Consider the following 27,977-nt stretch of genomic DNA (forward strand, 5'->3'; position numbering starts at 1 on the left):
ACGCCTCTTCCACAGTGTACGTCTGTGGGAAAAGGTCTTTTTTGGCTGCAGGGCGTCACGTGACGGGCGTGGACATGGAGTATCACTGTTTGGCCACGACTAAATTTGGCTTCAAAGCGCGGCGCTCCTCCACCTGACCTGCGGCCTCATTTATAAAGCTAAATGTTAGCATACGTACAAATGAGGAAAGATATATACGCCAAAAATATTCAGATGAATAAAACCATGTGTGCACCTGTCAGTCTGCAGTCTACTTAAATAAATCCCACATCAACTTGGAGATGTCCACACGTGCACCAGCCTCATGCCCCGCCCTCTCCACGCCCACGTTCAACCATAAATGGTCATAACGCTCCTCATTAGTCCAGCCTCCACTTCTCTCCCACAGCTCATCAACTTTATCTCTGTAGTTGCCACAACAACAACAAATGTTTCCTCCTCTGTGTGTCTGCAGAGTCTCTGGACCTGGTCCTGTCTCGGGGTTGTGCGACGTCTCGTCACTGTCAGCAGACAGAACTTCCTGGAGTCTCGGTTGCCTGCTGTGATTGGTCGCTGTGTAATGGTGGGTGGAGGTGGGCGGGGTCAGTCACTGCTGTCATCATCAGCTGCTGGTTTCCTCTGCAGGGACTCACTGAGAACTGATCCTGGTCCTGGTCCTGGTCCTGGTCCTGGTCCTGGACCTGGACCTGACCACAGACTGAAGGTAGAACACACTGAGCATGTGCAGCACTTCTTCTTCTTCTGGACTCATGACGCAGACGGCGTAATTGATGTTTGAGTTTAAAGTTCGCGTTTCACCTTTAATCTCTCTTTAACACCTGGACGCACCTGCAGGAGTTATGACATCACTACGTGTTTGGAGCCAATCAGAGTCGAGTATGAAGCCTGCAGGTCACAAACACCTGTTGTGTTGAAACATATTTACAGATGCAGACTCATTTTTTAATGATCGAGGAGATTTTAATTTCACAACTTTTAACGAGGTCACTGCACTTTTTTCTGGAAAAAACAACGTCTGATAGAAATTTATTATTCAAATTATAATATTTTATAGAACATGTCTGGAGGAAAAGTTAAGAACAGAAAATGTCGTCTGATGTTCTGTTGGTTTAATAAAAGCTGTAAAAGGCTTATGATTGATTCATCTATAAATGAACCTGCTGATCGATCGTTAACACCTACAAACATGTTCAAGCATGCTAAAACATGTTGCTGCTGTTGATTTAAAAAATATATTTTCAAAGGAAATAAAATAAAGTTTCACTTGTTTTTCTGTCTTTTGTTCATTTTTTAACTAACAGCCTCCTGAACATCATCACGTCCTTCTCCTTTGTAAAGAACTTTTTAGTTGCTAAAATAAATGAAAACTTGAAGTCAAGTCAAAAACATCTTTATATTGAGGTCGCTACTTTTCTGTTGATCAGCGTCTTTTTTGTCACTCTTACGTGACTCCAAACAAAGATCATAAAATAAAACTAAAAATCAGTGATTATTTTTTTTAATATAAAAAAGTTTGTATGATTTACTGTCATGTGTTTAGTTCAGTTTATTTGTGATGCACTTGTGATTTCTTATTTAAAGGAAGAGAAAACCACTTGTCCTGATAAAACGATGACACCTGCCTCATGTCACACGTCACTGATCATGTGTGTCACTATTTGAGGCCGTTTACACGTTGCCAGCTATTTTCATAAATTTCACCGTCTCCGTTTTCAAAAAGATCTTCGTTTACACTTACCCGTGTATATATACACAAGAGCATGCCAAACCTGTAGGTGGCAGTGTAACGAGAAGCTCAAGCCTTCCATGTATCCATTGTCACCATAGCAACATAGGTCACATGCAAACGCGCAACCGCAGTTTTCCAAAATCTCCACTCTGGCCGGAGTTTTTAGAAAGATTCGTTTTCAGAGGAGAAATCTCCATTTGCGTGTAAACGAAGGGCACAAACGAAGGAAGATGTCTCCATTTATCAAAATCACCGTGTACGTGTAAACGGCTTCTTAATGTTCATTTACATACAGTCAGTTTTTTCTGAGGTAAAAAACAACCTTGTGAGATGTGAAACTGCACTCTACTTATTTCTGTTTGATGTCATTATATTTATTGTTTTCTAGTTTTATATTATTTAAAGCTATTCTATTGTATTAATTGTATGTCTACTCACAGATGGGCAATTATACATCAAAATGTATTCTGATACAAAATACCCCTCAAATAAATGTTTCAAAATAAAATACATGTATTTTGTATTTTCAAATTCAGAAAATACTTTTTTTCTTTTTCCTTTTAGCAGCGCCCCGCAGCTCTATAGGTCACTCTGTCGGTCGGTCCACAAAGCTTTTCGTGAATAACTCAAAAAGTCCTTGACCAAAAATGCTCAAAACGTACATGCTGCAATTAGAGACCACAAGTAACTATACCAGCAAGAACAACCATGATTCATCCATTAATGGCGTGATAGAAGCAAATTTGGTTGCAGCTATTGTAAATTTGCACTTGTTTTCTCACAGTTTGGTGTAGGCTACCCTAAAATATTATTTATTGATTCAGATTTAGATTCAGACAACTTTATTGATCCCACGTGAGGCAATCCATTTGTAGCATACTCACCCCAAGCATCAACCACAACAACATACAGTTTCCTATGTGATGCACAGTCCAGTGAAACAGACCACGAGGTCACTGAAGGGCCCAAGTTTGAAAAAACATATAGATAAAAATATAGAGAGAAAAAAAAAGTAAAATATATAAGAATGTGTAGCCTGTTATTTTTGTTTTTGATTCGTGGAGAAAGTATTCTGAGTAATCCAAATACAATAGAAATACTGCCCATCTCTGTGTCTACTTTATTTTATTTCACGTTGTGTTATTTAATTTAAATTACTTTTATTTTGTTCTGTATTTTGACCCTCTTCATTCGCCGTCTGACTGTAAACTTTCTGTCACGCATGCGTAGAGCAACTACGTGCTAAACAGCACATTCTGGTTTTGTAGCTAGCTGAAGCTAACAGGCTATCCCTCGTTTGTTGTTACGGTCCGATCCAGCACCGAGACCCGGTTCAGACCCGGTTCAGGTCGTTAACACGGTGCCGGTTCTGACCCGGAACCTGCGCTGACCGCGGAATACAGCTACAGTTAGCTCTGTTAGCATCGGCGGCTAGCTCTAACTTAGCTCCGCTCCAGCAGCAGAGAACCAGAGCAGAGCCAACAGGAGCTAACAGGAGCTATCAGGAGCTAGCTGGACAACATGGCGACAGAGGAGAAGAAACCAGAGACAGAAAACGTCAAACAGCCTTCGTCTTCCTCGGGATCCGGCAGCAAGGTGAGCCAGCCGGATTGACGGTGGTCTGGACACCGGGACGGCCGGTCCGGTTAGTTCGGTGATCCGGTGAACGCTGAGTTAGCTAAAGGTTAGCTGGTCACTTAGCTGTAAACAGAGGTGACTGTGATCTGTGTGTTCACATGAACAGCAGAGCTTCATCATCTACACTTCACTGATGTTCTCCATCAGCTCTGCGATATTACGTCATGATGATTATTGATTATGAAGTGCTGATGCAGGTATCTGTCTCGAGCTGCTTCATGTTGATTTTAAGATGATACTCAGCTGTAGTGTCTCTGCAGAGACACACAAACACAGCTTAACTTGTAAACACAACAAAGATCAGTAACAGACAGAGTAAAGTAATCAGGTCTCTGTTGACCTCAGCTCACACTGAAGACTTTAACACAGTGACGTCAGTTTGAGTTCATCAGACACTAAACAAATGTGTCACATGACCTTCGTCTGACAGGATGTCACGTCATTTTAACACAACTGTTTTGTTGTTGTTTGAGCTTCTAATTCTGTCTTTAATGTTTTAGTTTTGTATTCAGTGAACTGTAATAATGTCATCAGTCACTGAGGTTTGTGATTGTCAGAGTGACACACAGGATATCAATACTTTGATGGTTTGATGCTGTTGGTGTTGGATCTTCCAGGTGAGGTGTGTGTGTGTGTGTGAGACTCTCAGGTGACAGTAAAATGTGTCTGCACTAACTTCCTGTGTGTGTGTGTGTGTGTGTGTGTGTGTGTGTGTGTGTGTCTTCTGCAGTCTAACCCAGCCAAACCAAACTACACAGTGAAGTTCACGCTGGCTGGACACACCAAGGCCGTCTCTTCTGTCAAGTTCAGCCCCAACGGAGAGTGGCTCGCCAGCTCCTGTGAGCACACACACACACACACACACACACACACACACACACACACACACACACATATATACACCTGATCTAACTGGGAGTCTGTCATCAGAAACAGGTGGAGTTAGTTTGACACAAGCAGAGCTGTGTCTGAGATTATGACGTGTGTGTGATGATGAAGCAGATTCAGGACTCAAATCAACATTTTCACATCTGTCTGTTAAGAATGCACAGTCATATCAATACGTCATCAGTATCGGCCGATATCATCTTTAAAGTGAACAATCAGAATCAGCCAACATTAATATTACAGACGCTGAACAGTGTCTCATGTCTCCGTCACCATCACAGTCTGTGTGTATAATATGATGTTAATTCATCTGCAGAAGAGGTGGTGAAACCTGCAGATGTTTCAAAAACTGAGACCGACAAACCTGACTGCTGACAGGTCAGAGGAGGTGATGATGTCATCGTATGTGTCATCACAGTAAAACACTGACCGGTGAATTCACAGAAGGATCACGCAGCTTTTTCAGCTGCTGAACCTGCGCAGACTAAAAGAAACCGTGTAAATCTCAGAGCAGCACGAAGGATTAAACACACCTCTGACTGCTCTGCTGACAGAAACAGTGTCTCAGTGTCCTCAGAGTTTTTTCTAAAGGAGGTAATGTTCATACATTTGGTGCAGAGCTGGTCCCTTTGTCATGTGAGTGAGCCTCAGTGTAAAAACAGTTCACACAGATCAGTGCTCACACACAGTCACAGAGACTTTGTGAACACCTTCAGAGAGCTGGTGGAACTGAAACACACCAACAGACTGAGATTAAATCCTAAATATGGTTTCTCTCTGACACCTTCAAGAGAAATGTCTCTTGGCACCTCGTCAGCCAGGACCTGCAGATTTACTGTTTGTGCCTCTGCAGCAGCGTCAGCTGCAGCCGGACGCATCATGCTCATCATTTATTCATTTATTTATTAAACCTTTAGTTTACCAGAAAAAACTTTTGAGATTAAAAATCTCTTTTTAAAGAGTCCTGGCCGAGACAGACTGTAACGCCTCAAGGGAATTTCTTCAGTCCACCCTGACTGAAGAATAAACTCACTCACACCTTGAGACGGGGCACACACAGGTTACACATGATCAGTGAACCTGTGAGCTCTGATGAGTCACATGCTCCACGCTGTGATGCTGTGAGGTTGCAGTAACCATGGTTACGTCTCTGTGCAGCTGCTGACAAGCTGATAAAGATCTGGGGAGCGTTTGACGGCAAGTTTGAGAAATCCATCGTTGGACACAAACTGGTGAGACGCCTCAGTTCTGATCCTGAACCCAGTCTGGATTTACACTGGAACTGGTCCTGATCCTGGTTCTGTGTGTGTGTCTGTGTGTGTGTGTGTGTGTGTGTGTGTGTGTGTGTGTGTGTGTGTGTGTAGGGAATCTCTGATGTCTCCTGGTCTTCAGACTCCAACCTGCTGGTCTCTGCATCCGACGATAAAACGCTCAAGATCTGGGACAACAATTCTGTAAGACACACACACACACCAAGACACACACACACTGTTGTTTGTGTAAACGGAGCTCTCTGATTGGCTGGGATGACAATTATTTTAAAAAAAAAAAAAAAATTGTGTTTGAGACACTTTTAATAAACGTTTCACAGCTACAACGGAACGTACACACACTGCATCTTTAACCTCCTGGAAAACATTAGGTCGTGTGCTGGGTGCTGCTCTGGTGCTCTTTCTGTGCCAGCTCTTAAGAGTGCAGTGGCAGGTTGGGGCGTCGGTGGCTTAGTGGTAGAGCAGGCGCCTCATGTACAAGGCTGTTGCTGCAGCAGCCCGGGTTTGACTCCAGCCTGTGGCCCTTTGCTGCATGTCACTCCCTCTCTCTCTCTAAGCGCTGCTAAGTGAACATAACCAGCAGTGATGCTGTGGCATGTGAGTGTGCCTGCTGCATTAAAAACAATGAATTTTAGGGCACAAAAAATGCAGCACGTGCACAACGTCTAATCAATCTATGGCTGCCCCCCCGACTGAGACTGTCCCTAGTGGACCGACGGTCCTCATCAGGGTCCATCAGTGGACCATCAGTCCTCATCAGGGTCCATCAGTGGACCATCAGTCCTCATCAGGGTCCATCAGTGGACCAACAGTCCTCATCAGGGTCCATCAGTGGACCATCGGTCCTCATCAGGGTCCATCAGTGGACCATCAGTCCTCATCAGGGTCCATCAGTGGACCAACAGTCCTCATCAGGGTCCATCAGTGGACTAGTCTCCTGCATGTTTCTGATATGAATGTAATGATGAAATGATATATTTTGGTGGTTTGAGTTGAAGGTGTGAGAAAGAATAGTATCAGTAACATTGTTAACACTGTGCTACATTACAGAGAAATACAAACCGTACTAATGAACCTTCATTAATATAGGCCTATATTTTATCTCCAAGTGCACGTCACACACTGAGCGAGCCGCCTGTTAATGACGCTGTGGGCTAATGGGCATGTAGCTACTTCCATGTTTCACATGATACGTCATGTTTGTAGTCGACCAATGAAGATGAGTTTACATATCACCTTGGGTTCATTAGTTTAGTCTCATGTAGAGAGATCTGCTGACAGACTGAGACCAGAATCATCATTCACTCATTTATTAAAGTGGATTTTAAGTTCAACATGTTGATGTTAACAGACACTCACTGAGTCTGTCTGTCTGTCTGTCTCTTCAGGGGAAGTGTCTGAAGACTCTGAAGGGACACAGTAACTACGTCTTCTGCTGTAACTTCAACCCTCAGTCCAACCTGGTGGTGTCCGGATCGGTACGCTGCTTCACCCACTCACAGCATTCACACTGACATCATGTGATTCATGTTCTGTTACAGCTGACTGTGTGTGTGTGTGTGTGTGTGTGTGTGTGTGTGTGTGCGCAGTTTGATGAGAGCGTTCGTATTTGGGATGTTAAGACCGGAAAATGTCTGAAGACTCTGCCTGCTCACTCTGACCCTGTCTCTGCTGTAAGTCCTGACCTTTGACCCTGTCCTGCTTTAAGATATGATGAATGTGGTTTATACATGTGACGCTTCACATCCTCTGACCTCTGACCTCTGACCCTGTCTTCAGGTTCACTTCAACAGAGATGGCTCGCTCATTGTCTCCAGCAGCTATGACGGCCTCTGGTACGTCCAGACACACACACACACACACACACACACACACACACACAGTAACATAGAAGCACATCCTGCTGTAGAATATAAGGATAATTGTTGTGTGTGTGTGTGTGTGTGTGTGTGTGTGTGTGTGCAGTCGTATCTGGGACACAGCGTCAGGACAGTGTCTGAAGACTCTGATTGGTGAGTAAATGTGACAGAACGTCCCTTTAATGGTCGACTCAGCCTGAACCATGACACAGTACATGTTGTGCTGCAGGAACAGATCTGTCCTCCTGTGTCCTCCTGTGTCCTCCTGTGTCCTCCTGTGTGCTCTGAGACAAAATTCTGATCTGATTGATGTCATGATTCTCATGACATCATCACATGCTCATGACAGTCAGCTATAGTGCAAGTTAGTTTACTTAGTGTACGCTCTCTTGCTCCATGAGCTGTAACGCCAGTGCTCTGTCAGTCGGTGAGCTGCTGTCAATCACACACAGACGGGACACGCCCCCTCAGGCGGCTGAAGGCCTTTACGTTCTCCGCAAGAACAGAGACATTTGTTCTTTTTCTCCAGGTGGCAAGAACAGGGCTGGTTTGGGAGTTCTTGCAGCTTGTTCTCGACACGTCATCTGGGCAGAACTTTTCTTTTTCTTGTGTGGTGTCCAAGAACTACTGTGTGATTGGTCAGAAATTTGAAGTGGGCATGGTTAATGGGGAAAGCGTGTGTGATGCATGCGGCAGTGGGAGGGGCCTATGAGGACTTCCCAGGAGTTCTGCACTTGAGTTTCTCTTGAAGTTCTTTGTTATTGTTCTTGTTCTTGCCGCCTGGAGAAAAAGAACACATTTCTCTGTTCTTGCGGAGTGTGTTCACGGCTTCAGACAAACAAGCAAAAAATTGACAATACAAGTAAATCCAGGTTGAGGTTATGTTTGACCACAGAAACAGAAAGACTAAATGTGACTTGAGGAGGACAGACGTGTCTTTGTCGTCTCCAGGGACAGAGATAATGACTCGTGGTCCTCAGACCTGTGATCAGTGTCTAACAGTGTATTCTGTCTCTGTCCTCAGATGACGACAATCCTCCAGTGTCTTTTGTAAAGTTTTCTCCAAATGGAAAATACATCCTCGCTGCTACGCTGGACAAGTCAGTACGATGACCTCATCAGCAGGAGGCTGTTTCCTCTGTTAGCCGCTGTTAGCAGCTGTTAGCAGCTGTTAGCAACTGTAGAGATTATAATGTTCACGTTTCATGTTTTCTGTTTAAAATGAGTTTAGAGTTCATGTGTTCATCAGTCTGTCCGTCAGTGCTGCTCTGAGCAGAGACTGTTACTCATTAACCCCTTCCTCTGGGTTACATCATCAACTGTTCTGATAACGAGTGTTATTATAGCCATGCTAACACTTACCTAGCTTCAGGTTACCTCACGAACACTAGCTAGGGGCATATAAACCAAAAACTCTTAGCTAGCTTTATGTTAACCTTATTTACATTAAGCTAGCTTCATTTTCACCTTTCAAACTCTCAGTTTAAGTCTTGTTAGCTTTACTAACTCTTAGCTAGGGTCGCATTAGACTTATTTATATGTAGCTAGCTTAATTTTGGCCTTTCTGTCTCTTAATTTCAGTCGTGTTAGCTTCACCGCCTCTTAGCTAGTGTCATGTTAGCCTTATACACATGTAGCTAGCTTCATTCTCACCTTTCTAACTCTCAGCTTTAGACATGTTAGCTTTACAAACTCTTAGCTAGCATCATTTTAGCCTTATACACATTAAGCTGGCTTTTTTTTTTTTTTTGTTTACCTTACTAACCTTTAGCCCGAGTCATGTAGCTCGTGTCATTCTAACTTCTTGCTAACAGCTGTTAGCTGTTGTTTCACTGTTTTTCTTATAGCTTACTCTGATTTCTCTGGTTTACAGCACGTTGAAGCTCTGGGACTACAGCAAGGGAAAGGTACTGTCTCTCAGTCTGTCTCTGTCTCTCAGTCTGTCTCTGTCTGTCCTCAGTAGTTTAACCATCTGTCTCTGTCCTCTCGGTGTCTCAGTGTTTGAAGACGTATTCGGGCCATAAGAATGAGAAGTACTGCATCTTCGCCAACTTCTCAGTCACAGGAGGGAAGGTAAGACCTCATGTTAAAATGTTTATGCTTTCCCCTTCAAGTGCTGTGACCTTTGACCTCTGTGTTTGGGGTGCTGTGACCTTTGACCTGTGTGTTTCAGTGGATCGTGTCAGGCTCTGAGGACAGTATGGTTTACATCTGGAACCTTCAGACCAAAGAGATCGTTCAGAAACTTCAAGGACACACAGGTACGACCTCTGACCTCTCAACTCTACTCTGACTTTGTCTCCTAGGCTGCGGTCGGAAAGTCCCTCCTATCGTCTATTCCTAATCACTATTCCTTGACCTCAGCGGGAAACGTCACGAGGTCAAGGAAAGATGAGTAGGAGAATTCATAAGGACTTAGGAAAAGAGAACCGCAGAGGTGAGAAAATCCGACCGCACTTACGCTGAGCTACGTCATCATGCGACGGCGGATGTTATTGACGTGGGTCTGCTGTGGTGAAACTACAATGTTCTGAAGATGGACTACAAAATGCACACGATGAGAACATAGGGGGCGTACGTCTCATCGTGTTGTTTCATGCAGGATATATAAACGTGGACAACAAGATATTGTTTAATTACTAAGGTCGGAACTGAATTAAAAAATAAATATAGGCTGCCAGCCACAAACTGAAACGAAATTGAAAATTCCGTGTGAATAAAAAAAAATAATGGAAATCCACGTGCTTTTTCCATTTTCTTCTTCAAATGGGCAGTTGGAGGCGAAATGAGTCCACAACCAGTAATTAACTTGTGTTTGGCCTTTATTGTTAAATCACTATGATGTGCCCCTACTGCACAGATACACAGATAAATAATAAATAATAATAATAATAATAATATTAATAATAAAAGGGACGCTGCTGTGCCTCGTGCGTAAATGCGCACAGGTTCCCTCTTTATGGGGAAACACGCTTATTGTTTCTGCTGCGGGGTGGGGTGGGGTGGGGTGGGGTGCTCGCTGCAGGTATTTAATAACCTCAGGCAGATATCTTTTAACGTTACAGTCTTTTGCGTTTTTGTTATGATCCTTCCACTGTAGCTCTGCAGGAAACACTGTACAGGGGAATACAAAGTGGGAAGCAGTAACGTCATTGATTATTTAAATCTCCAGATACACCAAGTATATGCGCATTTACGCACGAGGCACAGCAGCGTTACTTCATTGATTATCTATCTATTTCTTTAGATTCAATTTTATTTATATAGTGCCAAATCACAACAAAAGTCATCTCAGGGCACTTTACACATAGAGCAGGTCCAGATAATACTCCTGAATCTATCTATCTATCTATCTATCTATCTATCTATCTATCTATCTATCTATCTATCTATCTATCTGTCTATCTATCTATCTGTCTATCTATCTATCTATCTATCTGTCTAGGCCATAAGCGTAGCCGATGCCAATGTTTTGAGGTGCAGTAGGGCAGATAATATAGATATAACAATAAAGGCAAAAAACAAGTAGGATTCTGGTTTTGGTTTAATTTCTATATCAATTAGCCATTTGAAGACGAAAACGGGAAAAGCACGTGGATTTCCGTTTTTTCTCATTCACACAAAAATCGGAAAATTAAAATGATGCATTGTATATTTGTTGGGCAGCACGGTGGTGTGGTGGTTAGCACTCTCGCCTCACAGCAAGAGGGTTGCCAGTTCGATCCCAGGCGTGGGAGCCCTTCTGTGCGGAGTTTGCATGTTCTCCCTGTGTCAGCGTGGGTTTCCTCCAGGTGCTCTGACATGTTCTCCCTGTGTCAGTGTGGGTTTCCTCCAGGTGCTCTGACATGTTCTCCCTGTGTCAGCGTGGGTTTCCTCCAGGTGCTCTGACATGTTCTCCCTGTGTCAGCGTGGGTTTCCTCCAGGTGCTCCCACATGTTCTCCCCGTGTCAGCATGGGTTTCCTCCAGGTGCTCCGGCTTCCTCCCACAGTCCAAAGACATGCAGGTTAATTGGAGACTCTAAATTGTCCGTAGGTGTGAATGTGAGCGTGAATGGTTGTCTGTCTCTATGTGTCAGTCCTGTGATAGTCTGGCGACCTGTCCAGGGTGAACCCTGCCTCTCGCCCGATGTCAGCTGGGATAGGCTCCAGCCCCCCCGCGACCCTCAAGAGGATGAAGCGGTTAGAAGATGAATGAATGAATGAATGTATATTTGTTTATTTGTTTATCCTGTTATAAAACAAGTTAAACCAAGCTGTGGACGGAGGGTACACCAATAGTAGCGAAACGTTCATAGTTCTCATCTAAGTTTAACATAATGTCGGAAGTTAAAAATATATATATGAACAAGTTATGGCATGAGATGTTTAATGCTTCATAAACAGCAGTAACTTAGATGGTGATCTCCTTCCTTTCTCGGTCATGTTGATCTTTTTCTTTCCTAATCATTTGAGTTTGTGAATGGTGCGTAAATATTGCCGCTGCAATGACTTGTGGGATGGAATTATCTCCCTTCCTATCGCTTAGGAAGGTCCGATGTATCCTATGCTAAAGGAGATCTGAAAGGAAGCATTGAACCTCCTTTCCTTAGTGTTTAGAGAATTCAAACAGCTCTTATCATGGCGGCCGCTAAAATACTTCCGGGTCATTTCACTCAGCTAGGAACCTTCCTAAGCAAAAACGACTGTTCGACCGCAGCCCTAGTCTCTGTCTTTGTCTCCTAGTGCCTGAGTTTCTCTTCTAGTGCCTGTCTTTATCTTCTAGTCCATGACTTTATCTTCTAGTCCCTGACTTTGTCCCCTAGTCCCAGACATTGGTTCTAGTCCCTGTCTTTGTCTCCTAATCCCTGACTTTGTCTCCTAGTCCCAGACATTGGTTCTAGTCCCTGTCTTTGTCTCCTAATCCCTGACTTTGTCCCCTAGTCCCAGACATTGGTTCTAGTCCCTGTCTTTGTCTCCTAATCCCTGACTTTGTCTCCTAGTCCCCTGTCCTCTGTCCTAACCTTGCATGAATGTTGGACATCATCTGAACCTGTAAATGTCTCTGAGGAGGTTTTTGGACTCGGAGGTGACTGGAGAACTTGTTTAGGACTCGTCAATAACAGGAAGCTATCCTGACTGACGTATCTCTGTGTCTCCATAGATGTGGTGATCTCCACCGCCTGTCATCCCACAGAAAACATCATCGCCTCAGCCGCTCTGGAAAACGACAAAACTATCAAACTGTGGAGGAGTGACTGTTAGACCAGAGGACACCAGGTCCAGGTCCAGGTCCAGGTCCAGGTCCAGAACTGGTCAACTGTTCCCATCTAACACAGAGACACCGAGTCAGAGCAGGTCCCATTGTGTCCCAGCTTCACGCCTAAAACCACTGATCGGTCTGATCACACCGCTAAAATACAAAGATGAAAATCCAGCTGCTAAACATTAAGAAACAAGTGTTTGTTTGTTAAAGGAGCAGTTCACTGATTTCCAGCCCAGTTAGATGTTGATTTGTGACGATGCAGAGAGAAGATCGGCCTTTAGATACAGACCGAGGACAGGAAGTCCTCAGGTGGAGCTGAGCTTTTATTTTGAATTTTCTCTTTTTATTTCAGTGAGAGGGCGACAGGTTTCCTGATCCATCATGTTAGTTTGACCAATCAGCATTTCCTCCCTTTCACATTAAAAGACTTCCTGTCGTTCAGGAAAGAAGAAAAAATGAATTTTAGTTTTTTAAGTTCAGATTTATTTATTATTTAAATGTGTTATAATAATCATTTCTGTATTGTTAAAGTTAAAACTTAAAGATACCGCTCTTCCAGTGTGTCCCAGCATCACAGTGTTTAGTTTCTGTCTGGTAGATTTGCGTTATTAAAGACGTTAGCAAAGTGACACAGGACATAAAATCATCACAGATCGGTCGGAGCGCCGTGTTTAATGATAGGTCTTTAAATGTCACCGTCAGAGCTGAAAATGAAACAGAAATCAACAAGATTGCTGATTTCACTTCTCTGCACAAATCAACCGTCAGTTCTCTGCCCAGAGGTGATTGTCATGGTTACTGCGATGTCACAGTGATTCAGTCTACACCTGACCCTACAGGTGATCGTCTGCGTGTCACTCTCCGTGCGTCACTTTGAACACATGAAGAAAACTTTTCTGTCACATTCAACAGTCTTCAGTGCACGGGCTCCACCTTTAAGCAACAGCAACAACTTTATGGAAACACTGTCACACAGCTGCTGCAGAATCATAATCTAAGTCTCATTTATCACGTCAGATGATCTGTCGCATCAAAACCAGACTGCACTGTCACAAACAGTGATTTAACATCTCTGAACACGGAGCTGTTGGTCGACTGCTGCCTCCATCAGTCTGTGTTACTGTGAGGGTCCACAGTTTAATGTGTTCAACATCAGGTTGCAGCAATAAGCCAGTTTTCAGTTCTACAGTGATAGAAAAGTTGACAGTTATTGTACCGTGTACGTTTGTGTATCTATGCTATTGGAACAAAAGCAACAGGAAGTTGAATCTCTCCTTTATTTGAGTTATTTTCTAAGAGGAGATTTTTTTACACTTATCTTAAAACTCCAATTAAAAGCCCCGTCTCTTTACCAGCCCCGTGTGGCCACACATTTAGACAAATCAAGGCCTGTCTCTATCAGAGGCCTGGTCTCTTTGCTAAGCAGTTGATTTTTATAGAAGATCTTTGGATGTATAAAGCAGGTGGTTGGCTCGCTCACATTATGTGTCTGCTCCTGGATTACGCTGTAAGATCTTCATATTCCTTCAGTCTGTGTTCACTCTGGGTGAAATAAACAGTCTGACTGTGTCTCCTGACCTTTGCTGAGCAACACTTTTGTGTGAAAAGAATTAAAGGCCTGTCTCAAATACAGACCTGTTGAGTTCAGTGATTTAAGCAAATAATAGCCCGGGGCTACTCTTTCAGGTTTTGTTCAACCTTCTGTTTTCATTCCTTCAAGGATCATTCTGACTCATGATAAGTGTTTGATCTGTCATATTTTCTATCATACTGTGAAAACCTCATAGTGTCAGCATCATACCTGTGTTTGTTTTCTGTCTCTGTTAAGCAGCTGTCTGTTAGTCAGTCACTCTACAGCAGGAAACAGCACTTCAAAATAAAAGCCCTGTGCTGGCAATTCACTGTACTTCAAAATTAAGTGTGTTATTTACAAACTTGACACGTTTGCGAGTCACTTGTGGTCCATTCAGAGCAGACCTGTAACCCACCAGTTAGGAACCACTGCTTTAAAAATGTTTTTACCAGTGGAGTCAAGAGAGCGTGCTCAGTGTCACTCTCAGCTCAGCGGTGTGTCTGTGACATACAGATCATCTGACATGATTAATGACACGTAAATCATTCTGCAGCAGCTGTGTTTGTCAACAGATGTGTGGACCCTGTTTATTCCAGTCCATCTAGAATTTCCTGTTTTTGGATCCTTGGTTCAGCAGAGACGTGACAGAGAATCAAACTCTCCTTCCTGTTTTACCGTCACACATGTTTGACGTACAGACGATCACGTTAGCGGCGAAATCTTCCTTTAAGAAGTGTTTTTAGGATGAAGCTGGGATACGCCCACTGTCCTCGGACTCATTGGTTGCTATAGTGTGTGTGTGTGTGTGTGTGTGTGTGTGTGTGTGTGTGTGTGTTTGTGGCCCTGCGGCGTTCACTGACTGTCCTGTTGGAACAAACAGCAGTTCTTCATCATCATCATCATCATCATAAGCTTCAATCAGCTGACTGAGAAAAGACATGATTGATCATGTTTGAAGGATTTTTTTCAGTTATTTGTAAATAAAGATTTTTGACTACGAGCTGTGTGTGTGTGTGTGTGTGTGTGTGTGTGTGTGTGCGTGTGCGTGCGTGTGTGCGTGTGTGACGTCATGTTGCAGGTGATCAGCTGATGTTCAGACTCCAGCTGTTTGTAACAGGAAATGATGAACGTCTAAAACTCTTCAGTTTTTTTTATTTAATGAAACAAAACAAAGTCTAAATCTAAAGTTTCGTCCTCTGTGGCGTCCATCAGCGACAGCGTCTCACAGCCGAGTGTTCAGTTCAGCGTTCACATGGGAAAAAAGGGTCGACTTCTGTGTTAGGTTTGATTTAATGTCCTGAGTGATGTCACCTGAGCGCCTGTCAGTCTGTCTGTCATCATACTGATGTCTGACCAGGTGGATCTGAAACACATCAGCTGTTTAAGTTCCGTCAGGATGCTCCCTGAGGGTCTGACTTATTCACTGAACGAAACAAGACAGAGTTTTTAAACTAAATTCAGTTTGAAACTGATGAAATAATATTGATTGATCACGGTTTGATAATCAGCAGTAACACCAGACGTGGAACATGCAGGGTATCTGTTTTTAAAAATATTTGCGTATGAATCAAGTCCTGGAAAGTCGTGTCGATGTACGATGTTCCTCTAAGTTTATCTCCATTAGCTTCCCTCCGTTACTTTAATTACGCTAGCTTTTCTCAATTACCTTACCTTTGTTAGCTTACCTCCATTAGCTTTTCTCTATTAGCTTACCTCCATTGGCTTACCTCAGTTAGTTTAAATCTATTAGTTTATCTCAGTTACCTTACCTTTGTTAGCTTATCTCCATTAGCTCTTCTCTATTAGCTGTCCTCCGTTAGCTTACCTAAGTTAGTTTATCTCCATTAGCTTTCCTGTGTTAGTTTAAGTCCGTTAGCTTATCTCAATTACCTTACCTTTGTTAGCTTACCTCAGTTAGTTTATCTCTGTTTACCTTCATTAGTTTACCTCTGTTAGCTTCTCTCTGTTAGCTTATCTCAATTAGTTACTTTCGTTAGCTTCTCTCTGTTAGCTTACCTCAGTTAGTTTATCTCTGTTTACCTTCATTAGTTTACCTCTGTTAGCTTCTCTCTGTTAGCTTACCTCAATTAGTTACTTTCGTTAGCTTCTCTCTGTTAGCTTACCTCTTTATAAATGTGGTGCTGTCTGCATGTTTTTATAAGTTGTTCTGCCCCCCAGTTAGCTAATTATAGCTAACGTTAGCCACCGTTTGTTTCGCTCTTTAGCGCGACAGGTCAAAAATGAACTTTTCCACCTTTCATGTCATCATTTAGTTTTTATTTGTTTATGAAAACAAAACAAAAAAAACATAATTGTTCTTTTCGAAAGTTACTGAGTGTTTATATGTCTGCGTTCTCAGAAGCTGGAGGCATTACATTTTTGGGTTGTCCTTCCCACTCCTGTTATCTCAAGAACGCCTGAAGGGAAATTCTTTAAATTTGGCACAAATGTCTGCATGGACTGAAGAATAAACTGATTAGTGCTGTTGAGGGAAGATGTGTGTGAAGCGTCCATGTTTTCACAGACATGGATGTAAACTGTAACTGCAACATGTCAGGTTCGAGGATACGTACAATGGTGGTGCGCTAAATTTATGGGAAAAAAAGCTAATCATCAGTTAGCTTTGGAGTAAAGTTGACTGATGAAGACTGTGAGCTGCTGATGAAAGCTCTGGAAAAACAACCTTGTCAGTAGGCCTTGAGTTAAGATTTTGTTTTTGATTTCAGTCACTGAGGCGTCATTGTGTCGTCATGACGACTGCATCAGAATAAAAAGCTGTGAAAACACACACACAGTAACACACACGCACACACACACACGTTCAGCGTCTTTGAAAAGCTTGAAGATTTTTGCTGCTCAGACAGGTCGAGGTCCTGACCCCCTACAACGAGCTGCCACAGCTACCGTCCACCAGGTGGAGCTAAACAGGAAGCATGACGGTGTCAAAACACGGAGCGGCTTCAGTCTCAAGAGTCCGGCAGGTAGCAGAATCCAGCAAGACCAGTCCAAACTGGTCAAAACTGGTCCAGACATGTGTCATCAGAGCAGATCATCAGGTCCAGACAGAGCCGTCCAAACCAGGACAGACAGATGTGTCCAGTGTGTTACAGGTGAGCGTCTGATGGATACTGGACCAGTCCAGGCCGGTTCAGACCAGTGGAGTCCAGCGCAGCGTGCCGATGGAGATGAGGGTCTGGCAGGTGGCAGAGTCGAGCCACACGGACTCCACCAGACTGAAGTGCAGGAAGCCGAGAGCGAATCCACAGCCGACGTCCGACAGGTGATGTTTACCCAGCAGCACCCGGGACACGCCCACCAGGACGGCCCACATGTAGAGCAGGATCCTGAGGGGCACCTGGAGGACAGGAAGACTGAGTCACCACACTGAGATGAGTCTGAAGAGACCCAACACACTAGGGTCCTGGACCGACGGAGACACCACAGTGTCCCAGCAACAACAACAAGTAAACAATAAACGGACAATAACGATACAGCGACTGACCGCCAGCACCAGGTGGTTCAGGAGGAACTTGGACACCATGACGGCTCGGCTGGCGTGGGCTGCTGGGAAGGAGTACAGATCCATGGCTACGTAGTCCAGAAACCCCGGAGGGAAGTCCCATGGTCCTCGGCGTTTGACCAACTTCTGCACACCGGCGACCGTCATCAGGTCCAAGATCAGAGCTGCAGGAGACAGAAACATGTTGGACAGCAGAGAGACAGACAGAGACATGTTGGACAGCAGAGACAGACAGGAGACATGTTGAGTTGAATGTCTCACCCAGCAGCAGGTTGACAAGGACTTCCTGTCCAGCCAGCGTGTTGCTCCTCCACAGACAGACCAGCGTCCCACAGAGCCAGGGAAGGGCGTGTCCAGTGAGGGCCAGCAGGGTCACCATGGAGCGCAGCGGGGCCCCCGTCCCGTGTGTCCCCACGCAGACACCGAGACGCTTGGACAGACTGATGTCGATGGCTAGCAGAGAGTTGATGGCGATGCCTCGAATGGACGGATTCAGCTGCATGCAGTCCTGCTCCGGCCAACGAGACGTGTCCTTCGTCCCCCCATCAGCTGCTGAGCCACCCTCTGAAGAGTCCCTGGACCCCCTGAGGACAGAGACCAGGACAGACTGTGAGTCCAGGACAGAGACCAGGACAGAGGAGAGAACCTTCCAAAGCCCTGACATCACCTTCACCAGACTCCATTTAAATAATCAGTCATTTTACCATCATCAAACTCACCTCAGTCACAGTCGACAGAAACAAAATGAAACTCATAGAAACCGTCTCAGTTCATCCTCTCACTGTTCATCCTCTCACTGTTCATCCTCTCAGTGTTCATCCTCTCACTGTTCATCCTCTCAGTGTTCATCCTCTCACTGTTCATCCTCTCAGTGTTCATCCTCTCAGTGTTCATCCTCTCAGTGTTCATCCTCTCACTGTTCATCCTCTCAGTGTTCATCCTCTCACTGTTCATCCTCTCAGTGTTCATCCTCTCACTGTTCAACAGTCACCAGCTCTGATTTGGTTCAGATTAACCCTTAATTCACCAGTTAGCTGTGACAACACGCTGCATCTATACACACTAACATGACTGATTATTTAAATGGAGTCTGGTGGGTTTGGTGACGGTGATGTCTGGTGAAACATAAAGCTCTATCTCTGTAGGGACCCTTTCATTAATGATGTCACACTCAGAAAAACAATCTGATCCTGTCAGAGTCAAAAGCAAACACTGATGTGATGTCACTTGTGTTTCCTACAGTAGAGTCAGTCAGCAGGTGGAGTCTGACATGAAGCTCAGTGATGTGCTGAGTGGGCGGAGTCAGTCAGCAGGTGGAGTCTGACATGAAGCTCAGTGATGTGCTGAGTGGGCGGAGTCAGCAACAACATATATTATAGACACCTAAAAACCTGAGCATCAGTTTGAGTGGACGATATATTGAGAATATTTTCACAGCTTTACTTTAATGTAACAACAGGAAAATGAAGCCGTTCTCTTCAGGCCTCCATCAGTCAGTGTGTTTGTGTCACTGAGTGACTTTGGTGTTTAAAGGGTTAATTCAGATTCACTTAAGTCACTCAGTGACACAAACACACTGACTGATGGAGGCCTGAAGAGAATGAAGAGGGGGACTGAAGCTGCTCTAGGAACTGACCTTTTGCTGATGACCCCCATCCACAACTAGCTTAGCTTAGTATAAAGACTAGAAACAGCTAATTTAGCTTAGCACAAAGACTGGAAACACAGGCAAATAGCTAACTTAGTAAAACGACCAGAACAGATGATGTATTAAGACTGGAAACTACGGGAAAGAGGCAGCCTAGCTTAGCACAAAGACTGTAAACAGGGGGAAACTGTTAGCTTAACATAAAGAGTGAAAACGGGGAAACAGGTAGCCTAGCTTAGCACAAAGACTGAACAGGTGGAAACAGCTAACTTAGCTTAGCACAAAGACTGTAAACAGGGGAAACAGGTAGGTTAGCTTAGCACAAAGACTGTAAATCACTGTGGATCACACTGGAGTCTGGCTGTGATGAGAGTGAACAGTGGGGACTGACGCTGTTAATGGTTTCCCTGTTGAAACAGGCTGTCTGACAGAAAGATAAGATAAGATATACTTTATTGATCTCCCAGAGGGGAAATTCAAATAAAAGGTAGAGCTGAGAAAATATTCTAAATATAACCTGAACTTATTCTGATGCTGAGTCCACAGCAGCACATTACTGAGCTTCCATGTCAGATCTATTGTAGGTAACACTGACTGTGGGTCAACACCTCACACAACCCCACTGCAACACATCTCAACTGTCCCTCTAAAGTTAGAGTGGACTCAGGACTCAGGACTCAGGATTCTCTGCCGCAGTTTCTGTTTCTTACTGACTCCTGACATGAACTGAGAGCAGCAGCTGCTTCAGACTCTCGTCTGTAAAGTTGACAGCAGGAAACTTTACTGACCGACTGTCTGAACTTTTACAGCTGAGAGCTCTGGATCCTGGTTCAGGATCAGGGCCTGGTTCAGGATCACGTTCAGGACCGTGTTAGACTCTAAATATGAGCTGTGATGTCAGTGGGCGGAGCCTCTGAGCCTTACCTTCCTCCGCCGTCCTCCTGCTGACTCTGCTGTCTGCTGGCCCTCCTCGGACCGCTGCCACCCCCACGCCCCTCCCCCGGCCCCGGCTCCCTGCGGGGGGGCTGGTTCAGGGACATAAACTCGGGCCGGTTCAGGACATTGTTCCGGTCTCTGGCCCTGGACCGGGCCTGGCTGGCGGGCATGGTGGAGGTGCTGGTACTGGTGAGACGGCGTGCAGTGCTGCAGGACTGAGACGGATCAGGTCTGAGACTCTGAGGGACTCTGCTATAAATAGATCAGCTGGCCTTCTTCTTCTGTCAGCTGTTCAGAGAGGGAGGCTGGAAAAACACTGAACACACACACACACACACTCACACTCACACACACTCACACTCTTATTAAAGGAACATTCCCCCAGTTTCACGTGTCAGAGGTTACTGGTTGGGGTCACGATGTGTTCAGGTCTCATGAGCAGGTCTGACTCGGTCCAGAATCCTCCAACCAGCTCGTCTGAAGCTCCTTCACGTGTCGTGTCTGTGTTTCATCTGGTAATAGCCGTATGACACGTTAACATCTGATGGTGGCGTCAGACCAGCAAAGACTCCAGGATGTTACTGGTCCCAGTGTGCAGACGCTGCAGGACGAAACAATGCTGGAAAAGTTTTTATTTTGTGAAGTTGAAACAAAACAGAACATGTTAATCAGTGACAGAGTCAGGCTAGCTATTTACAGGCTTTATGCTAAGCTAAGCTAGCTGTTCCCCTGTTTCCAGTCTTAATGCCAGGCTAAACTATCTGTTTCCACCTGTTTACAGTCTTTATGCTAAGCTAAGCTAGCTACTGGCTTCATGAGAGACAGAGATATTCACAGAGTTAAATATGAGGCGTCTACAGTTAGTAGTCACTGTTAGCATCATTAGCATAGTTAGCATCGTTACATGCTGTTCATCTAAAACATCATCAGAACACTGAAACATGTGACCACTGTCCAGGTGCATCATGGGATATGTGTGTGTGTGTGTGTGTGTGTGTGTGTGTGTGTGTGTTCATATAGAATGTCATCTGCTCACATTCTGTCTGCTGAACTGAACCAGACTGGACCTGATCCAGGCTAAATACAGAGCTCCTTCAGACAGCAGGTCAAACTATCAGAGTACTCACACTGACAAAGTACTTTTACTCAGTTACTGTACTTTAGTGACGTCACAGTACTTCACCTGAGTATCTGTACTTTCTATGTCACCACATTTACCTGAAACCCTCAGTTCCCCCCTGTCCCGTGAGAACCACGTATCTCCAGACCCCCATCAGAAGGTGACTCTTTGGAGATACGAGGTTCTCACGGGACAAACATCAACAGGAAGTTGTTGACGTGTTGATGGAGTCTCACCGTGTTTGGAGACAAACTGTCTTCAATGATGTAATAATTTAATTTACCTGAACTCACCTGAGCTAGTGTTCGTGTTGAGTTTAAGGTCTGTTTTCACTGCGGGAAAAAACTAATTTACGGGTAAAACTCCGTTAATCTCAATTCAGCCTGGTGGACTGTAAATCGATCACTAATTAACGATTAACCAATCAGAGTGAGGGATCGTTAGAGTGTCTTTGACCCAGAGGAGCAAATTAATCAATAAATAATAAGTGTTGGCGCGCACAGACGATGAAACGCAGAGTGACGTTTAAGGGTTTAAATGACATTATTCACATTATTCAGTCCCGCCAAACTCCAACTAAAGATTTATTCATTTTAGGTATTTTTCTCATGAAACTGATTTTATATTAAATGTAATGATATTTTATGAATCGTGAAGACGCTCGGCTGAATTCGGCTCATAAATATAATCGGCAAAATGAGTGTAGCAGACTAAGGCCCAATCCTAATACACCCCTTAACCCTACTACTTAACCCTACCCCTCCGTTTTGCGCATTCACGCGTAGGGGTAGGGATGTCCCCGTTCTCACTGAGGCAGAGGGAAAGGGCGGAGTGCTAGGGCTACATGGCCCTCCAAACGGAGTTTTTTCAGAGGCACACTTCAAAGCGAGTGCTACGAGAAATCTCCCAGAATGCCTTCTGAATCACCGGCAAGATGGCAGGGAAGGCTTCAGAGGCAATGAAAGAAAACCACAAATGTAAGTACTTTCTTCGTAACTAAAGATTTAAAGACTATGATAACCATCGGAAATGTCGTTTCAATGTATTTTTTCTAACAAACAAAACAAAACAAAAATCGCTAGTTGTGAGGTTTCCCGGCAACATACTCGTTGCGTCTTTTTATGACGTCGATGACGACTAATGATGACGTTTCCGGGTATGAAGGGTTGTCCCATTTCACAGGGGAATATTTCAACCCCTACCCCTTGTAACTTTGGCACTCGAAAAAGAGGGGTAGGGGCAAAAATGAGAAATGGGATTGAGCCTAAGTGCTCAGGTGTGTTTCAGGTGACGAGGGACTGGTTGTAGAAGTTTGACTGTAGCTGAAAGACTGACTCGTAGTTAATGAGCAGGTCATTACAATGTGCCAGTGTTGTTACAGCAGCTGTGAACTGTCAATGCTAAATTAAAGATTTGATCGAAAGGACCGTTTGTGACAGTTCAGTCATTTTGTTTGTGTTTTCTTTGAGACTGAAGTGGAGTCACTTTAACACAGGATCTTCCTTTGGAGCCAGCCTCCCATTAAAATCAGCTAAATTAACGTTTTCTTGTTTCTTGAAACACAAATACATTTTACGTAAAACTTGAACTGAATTCATGCGAATCTTTGGTGTGATCTGTAAATTAAAATGAATTTAAACTCTGTCGGTTTGTTTCGGAGGATGATTTGAGGATGACTCTGATAAGTCAAAGTGTTAATAAATGTTTTTATTTATTTTATTTTTTTAGATTTTATATACTTTAATAACCCCTGAGGGGAAATTCAGTTTTTCACTCTTTTGTCATTAACACACAGGTCCGAAAGACACACACACGCACAGAGTGGAGAGATATCAGAGTGAGAGCAGTTGGGGGGTTCGGTGCCTTGCTCAAGGGCGCCTCGGCAGTGCCCAGGAGGTGAACTGGCACCTCTCCAGCCACCAGTCCACACTCCATATTTGGTCCGACACTCAGCGGCAGGTCGGTGGAACTGCAACTGGTATTATCATTATTATTAGTACGAGCATGATATTTTTAAATATTCTAATTAGTTTTAATTGATTTTTTTTATACAACAGGGAAACAGAAAGAAAAGAGAGATATGAGGTCATGAGATGTTTAAAAGGTCAGAGTTAGTTTTCCTAATTTTCCTAATGTCAGATCTCTCACTGGCGCCACCTCTGAGAGGTCAACTCCACAGGTACACCCTCATGACTCCGTCCCAGCATGACCTCATCACATCACAGCAGTAACAGGAAGTGGAATTACAGACAAGACAAAGTGTTACAGGAGCGTCAGCAGATTTATGACTGACAGTTGGATGTTCTCTCAGATTTACACTTTTCACAGACAGAATCTGAGATCAGCAGGTGTGTTTATATAAAGTCAGAGGGGTCACTTCCTGTTTCTGAGCGACACGCTAACACATCAGATGTTAAAGGCAGATTTCACCTCACACACACACATCAGTTTAAATTCAGACCAGGTCAGGAGGTGTCTGAGAGGCGTTCAGGAGCAGAACTGAGAGCAGGTTCACATGAGTCTCCTCAGTTTGAGCTGCTGGTGAAGATAAAGGCTGAAGAGACGTTAGAGACGTGAGCTGAAGGTTCAGAGGAGTCAGACCCTGAAACTGTTAGTCTGATGAGCAGAGGAGGCCGAAGGTTCGTGGAGTCGAAGCTCTGCGTCGTATCTGATATGAGAGACAGAAGCAGCTCTGCTGTGTTTGTGGACACGAGGACAAATTGTTTGGACTGATGGGGACATGTCTCCAGGGTTTAAAGCAGCTACTGGTTCAGACAGGTCGGGATCAGACCGGCAGTCTCTGGTCGGTCAGTCGTGACTGGTGACGTCATATTGTGCTCGTGGAGCTTCCTGTAAATCTCCCTCTGAGACGCCTCGTTCACACTGTTCAACTCTTCCTATTAACTCTTTAACCGCCTCCTGTCTTCATGAGTCTCCTCACTGTGTCAGAGTCTGGCCTTAAAGTTCAGTTTGGTGATCTTCCTCTTCCTCTCTGCTGCCTCTCAGCTGAAACATCATGTGGTCACAGGCGTTGGCTGCGGCTCAAAGGACCAAACTGTGTATTTGTGCAGCTGCTGCTTCACAGAACATCTGATGATACCTGAGGATCCAGGAGCTGGTTCAACGTGTCGTTTCAGACTCGTGTCTCCTCACTTCGTGTCTCTTGTCTCTGACACTCTGGAGGTTTATCTGTCTAACTCGTCTCTTCCTCGTCGCAGCAGTGACGTCAGACAGACCGGTTCCTCCTCTTGTGTCTCCCCCTCCCCCCGTCTGTCTCAAAGTCTCTCTCCCAGCTCGCTGTGACCTTTGCCCATCCCCCGCCGACCCCTGAGGGGCCGGTGGGGTCAGAGTCTCTTCAGGAGGACTGAGGGGGGAGGGGCCGCTCTCTCTGCCTTTTGTTCTCCCGCCCTCAGACCTCCAATCACCCTCGTCTGACGTCACAGCATTGAGCCTAAATCTCCCATCATGCCTCTGTGACTGAAGCTGGAGCAGCTCAGACTGCAGCTCAGAGTCTCTCTCTGAGCCCTTGTGGTTTATAACACGTATGTAACCATCAGTCCAGCTCCGACACCTCCTCCTGTGTCTCCCTGCTCCTCAGCAGGAGCCTTTAAACCCTCCTCTCTGTCTTCTGAGTCCTGACCCCTGAGTGTGAGGCGTTAAAGGACAGCTCCGTATAAATCCCCCCCAGAATCAGCCCTCTGTTGTGTTGCGTCAGCAATACACATAATAAAATTGGAACGATACAGAGAAGATTAGCATGGCCCCTGCGCAAGGATGACACGCAAACTCGTGGAGCGTTCCAGATTTTACCCCAAAAATCAAATTTATATCAGTTTTTATGATTTTATATGAATTTTTGATGATTTTCTGACATTTTATCTGAACTGAGTGAATGTGGGTGAAACAGTGACACTGTGGTCACTGCAGGTACTGCAGCTGCAGAGAGACAGCAGTCTGTCTGTGTGTCAGCGTGGGTTTCCTCCAGGTGCTCTGACATGTTCTCCCTGTGTCAGCGTGGGTTTCCTCCAGGTGCTCTGACATGTTCTCCCTGTGTCAGTGTGGGTTTCCTCCAGGTGCTCTGACATGTTCTCCCTGTGTCAGCGTGGGTTTCCTCCAGGTGCTCTGACATGTTCTCCCTGTGTCAGCGTGGGTTTCCTCCAGGTGCTCCCACATGTTCTCCCTGTGTCAGTGTGGGTTTCCTCCAGGTGCTCTGACATGTTCTCCCTGTGTCAGTGTGGGTTTCCTCCAGGTGCTCTGACATGTTCTCCCTGTGTCAGCGTGGGTTTCCTCCAGGTGCTCCCACATGTTCTCCCTGTGTCAGCGTGGGTTTCCTCCAGGTGCTCTGACATGTTCTCCCTGTGTCAGTGTGGGTTTCCTCCAGGTGCTCTGACATGTTCTCCCTGTGTCAGTGTGGGTTTCCTCCAGGTGCTCTGACATGTTCTCCCTGTGTCAGCGTGGGTTTTCTCCAGGTGCTCCGACATGTTCTCCCCGTGTCAGCGTGGGTTTCCTCCAGATGCTCTGACATGTTCTTCCTGTGTCATCGTGGGTTTCCTCCAGGTGCTCTGACATGTTTTCCCCGTGTCAGCGTGGGTTTCCTCCAGGTGCTTCCACATGTTCTCCCTGTGTCATCGTGGGTTTCCTCCAGGTGCTCCCACATGTTCTCCCCGTGTCAGCGTGGGTTTCCTCCAGGTGCTCTGACATGTTCTCCCTGTGTCAGCGTGGGTTTCCTCCAGGTGCTCTGACATGTTCTCCTGTGTCAGCGTGGGTTTCCTCCAGGTGCTCAGACATGTACTCCCCGTGTCTGGGTGGGTTTCCTCCAGGTGCTCTGACATGTTCTCCCTGTGTCAGTGTGGGTTTCCTCCAGGTGCTCTGACATGTTCTCCCGGTCACTGTGGGTATCCTCCAGGTGCTCCCACATGTTCTCCCTGTGTCAGCGTGGGTTTCCTCCAGGTGCTCTGACATGTTCTCCCTGTGTCAGTGTGGGTTTCCTCCAGGTGCTCTGACATGTTCTCCCTGTGTCAGCGTGGGTTTTCTCCAGGTGCTCCGACATGTTCTCCCCGTGTCAGCGTGGGTTTCCTCCAGATGCTCTGACATGTTCTCCCTGTGTCAGTGTGGGTTTCCTCCAGGTGCTCTGACATGTTCTCCCTGTGTCAGTGTGGGTTTCCTCCAGGTGCTCAGACATGTTCTCCCTGTGTCAGCGTGGGTTTCCTCCAGGTGCTCAGACATGTTCTACCTGTGTCAGTGTGGGTTTCCTCCAGGTGCTCTGACACGTTCTACCTGTGTCAGTGTGGGTTTCCTCCAGGTGCTCTGACATGTTCTCCCTGTGTCAGTGTGGGTTTCCTCCAGGTGCTCCCACATGTTCTCCCTGTGTCAGCATGGGTTTCCTCCAGGTGCTCTGACATGTTCTCCCTGTGTCAGTGTGGGTTTCCTCCAGGTGCTCCGACATGTTCTCCCCGTGTCAGCGTGGGTTTCCTCCAGGTGCTCTGACATGTTCTCCCTGTGTCAGCGTGGGTTTCCTCCAGGTGCTCTGACATGTTCTTCCTGTGTCAGCGTGGGTTTCCTCCAGGTGCTCTGACATGTTCTCCCTGTGTCAGCGTGGGTTTCCTCCAGGTGCTCCCACATGTTCTCCCTGTGTCAGCGTGGGTTTCCTCCAGGTGCTCCCACATGTTCTCCCTGTGTCAGCGTGGGTTTCCTCCAGGTGCTCCCACATGTTCTCCCTGTGTCAGCGTGGGTTTCCTCCAGGTGCTCCCACATGTTCTCCCTGTGTCAGCGTGGGTTTCCTCCAGGTGCTCTGACATGTTCTCCCTGTGTCAGCGTGGGTTTCCTCCAGGTGCTCCGACATGTTCTCCCTGTGTCAGCGTGGGTTTCCTCCAGGTGCTCTGACATGTTCTCCCTGTGTCAGCGTGGGTTTCCTCCAGGTGCTCTGACATGTTCTCCCTGTGTCAGCGTGGGTTTCCTCCAGGTGCTCCGACATGTTCTCCCTGTGTCAGCGTGGGTTTCCTCCAGGTGCTCTGACATGTTCTCCCTGTGTCAGTGTGGGTTTCCTCCAGGTGCTCCGACATGTTGAACCCTGCCTCTCACCCTGTGTCAGCTGCAATAAGCTCCACCCCCTGAGGGGATAAGTGGTTATGAATGAAAGGATCTCGTCCCTTCAACAAATCCGTTCTCATGAGAGCAGATGAAGATGCTGTGGCACATTTTTGGATTTTCATTCTCTGAATCAAACGTCTGTAGAAACTGTTTAACTAAACTAAATGTGTGAATGAGTCACTGAGGTGTGAACGGGTGAACTTGTTCTCCTTCATAAATCTTATCCTGCTGTTAAAAAAGATTTCAGAAACACAGATGTTCTGTTGTGATTTATTTTAGTGTGAAGAACTGATTTTATTTTATTTCTCAAAACACTGATGGTTTTTTGTCTTTCTGTGGAGGAACGTGTCCTCTGGTCTCCTGAACAGAAACACAAGAAACACCTCTGTGTGTGTGTGTGTGTGTGTGTGTGTGTGTGTGTGTGTGTGTGTGTGTGTGTGTGTTTCGTCACAGCTGCAGACTG

The 27,977-nt window shown here is 45.4% G+C and overlaps 2 protein-coding genes and 1 non-coding gene across 10 annotated transcripts; 2 read left to right on the forward strand and 1 right to left on the reverse strand.

Moving 5' to 3' along the window:
- The first annotated feature begins 2,939 nt into the window (after positions 1 to 2,939).
- Positions 2,940 to 27,883, forward strand: LOC125890875 (WD repeat-containing protein 5-like). 8 transcript variants are annotated; one of them, XM_049579756.1, is made up of 16 exons: positions 2,940 to 3,325; positions 4,098 to 4,206; positions 5,414 to 5,487; positions 5,620 to 5,709; positions 6,915 to 7,004; positions 7,116 to 7,199; positions 7,306 to 7,361; positions 7,492 to 7,538; positions 8,410 to 8,485; positions 9,259 to 9,292; positions 9,384 to 9,458; positions 9,559 to 9,646; positions 11,205 to 11,308; positions 26,331 to 26,418; positions 26,991 to 27,298; positions 27,387 to 27,883. In XM_049579756.1, exons 1-16 carry the CDS (start codon positions 3,251 to 3,253, stop codon positions 27,489 to 27,491), a joined length of 1,503 nt encoding a protein of 500 aa, XP_049435713.1. In that variant the 5' UTR covers positions 2,940 to 3,250; the 3' UTR covers positions 27,492 to 27,883. The 8 variants fall into 8 exon arrangements, 7 of the variants coding, with proteins under 7 accessions (XP_049435713.1, XP_049435714.1, XP_049435717.1 ...); XM_049579757.1 differs by lacking the exons at positions 11,205 to 11,308; positions 26,331 to 26,418 and adding an exon at positions 25,658 to 25,717 and having other exon boundaries at positions 27,387 to 27,882; XM_049579760.1 differs by lacking the exon at positions 26,991 to 27,298 and having other exon boundaries at positions 27,387 to 27,500.
- Positions 16,456 to 20,543, reverse strand: LOC125890887 (inactive phospholipid phosphatase 7-like). Its single transcript, XM_049579777.1, has 4 exons — positions 20,293 to 20,543; positions 17,982 to 18,304; positions 17,703 to 17,884; positions 16,456 to 17,555 (listed from the first exon to the last, which is right to left on the reverse strand). The coding sequence occupies exons 1-4, from the start codon at positions 20,472 to 20,474 to the stop codon at positions 17,349 to 17,351; spliced, it is 894 nt and encodes a 297-aa protein (XP_049435734.1). The 5' UTR covers positions 20,475 to 20,543; the 3' UTR covers positions 16,456 to 17,348.
- On the forward strand, positions 25,128 to 25,233 carry LOC125891032 (U6 spliceosomal RNA). Its single transcript, XR_007449603.1, has one exon. It is a non-coding gene; the product is annotated as a U6 spliceosomal RNA (small nuclear RNA).
- Positions 27,884 to 27,977: the final 94 nt, after the last annotated feature.

Source organism: Epinephelus fuscoguttatus, linkage group LG6, assembly GCF_011397635.1.
Source record: "Epinephelus fuscoguttatus linkage group LG6, E.fuscoguttatus.final_Chr_v1".
In the NCBI taxonomy this organism is placed as follows: domain Eukaryota; kingdom Metazoa; phylum Chordata; class Actinopteri; order Perciformes; family Serranidae; genus Epinephelus; species Epinephelus fuscoguttatus.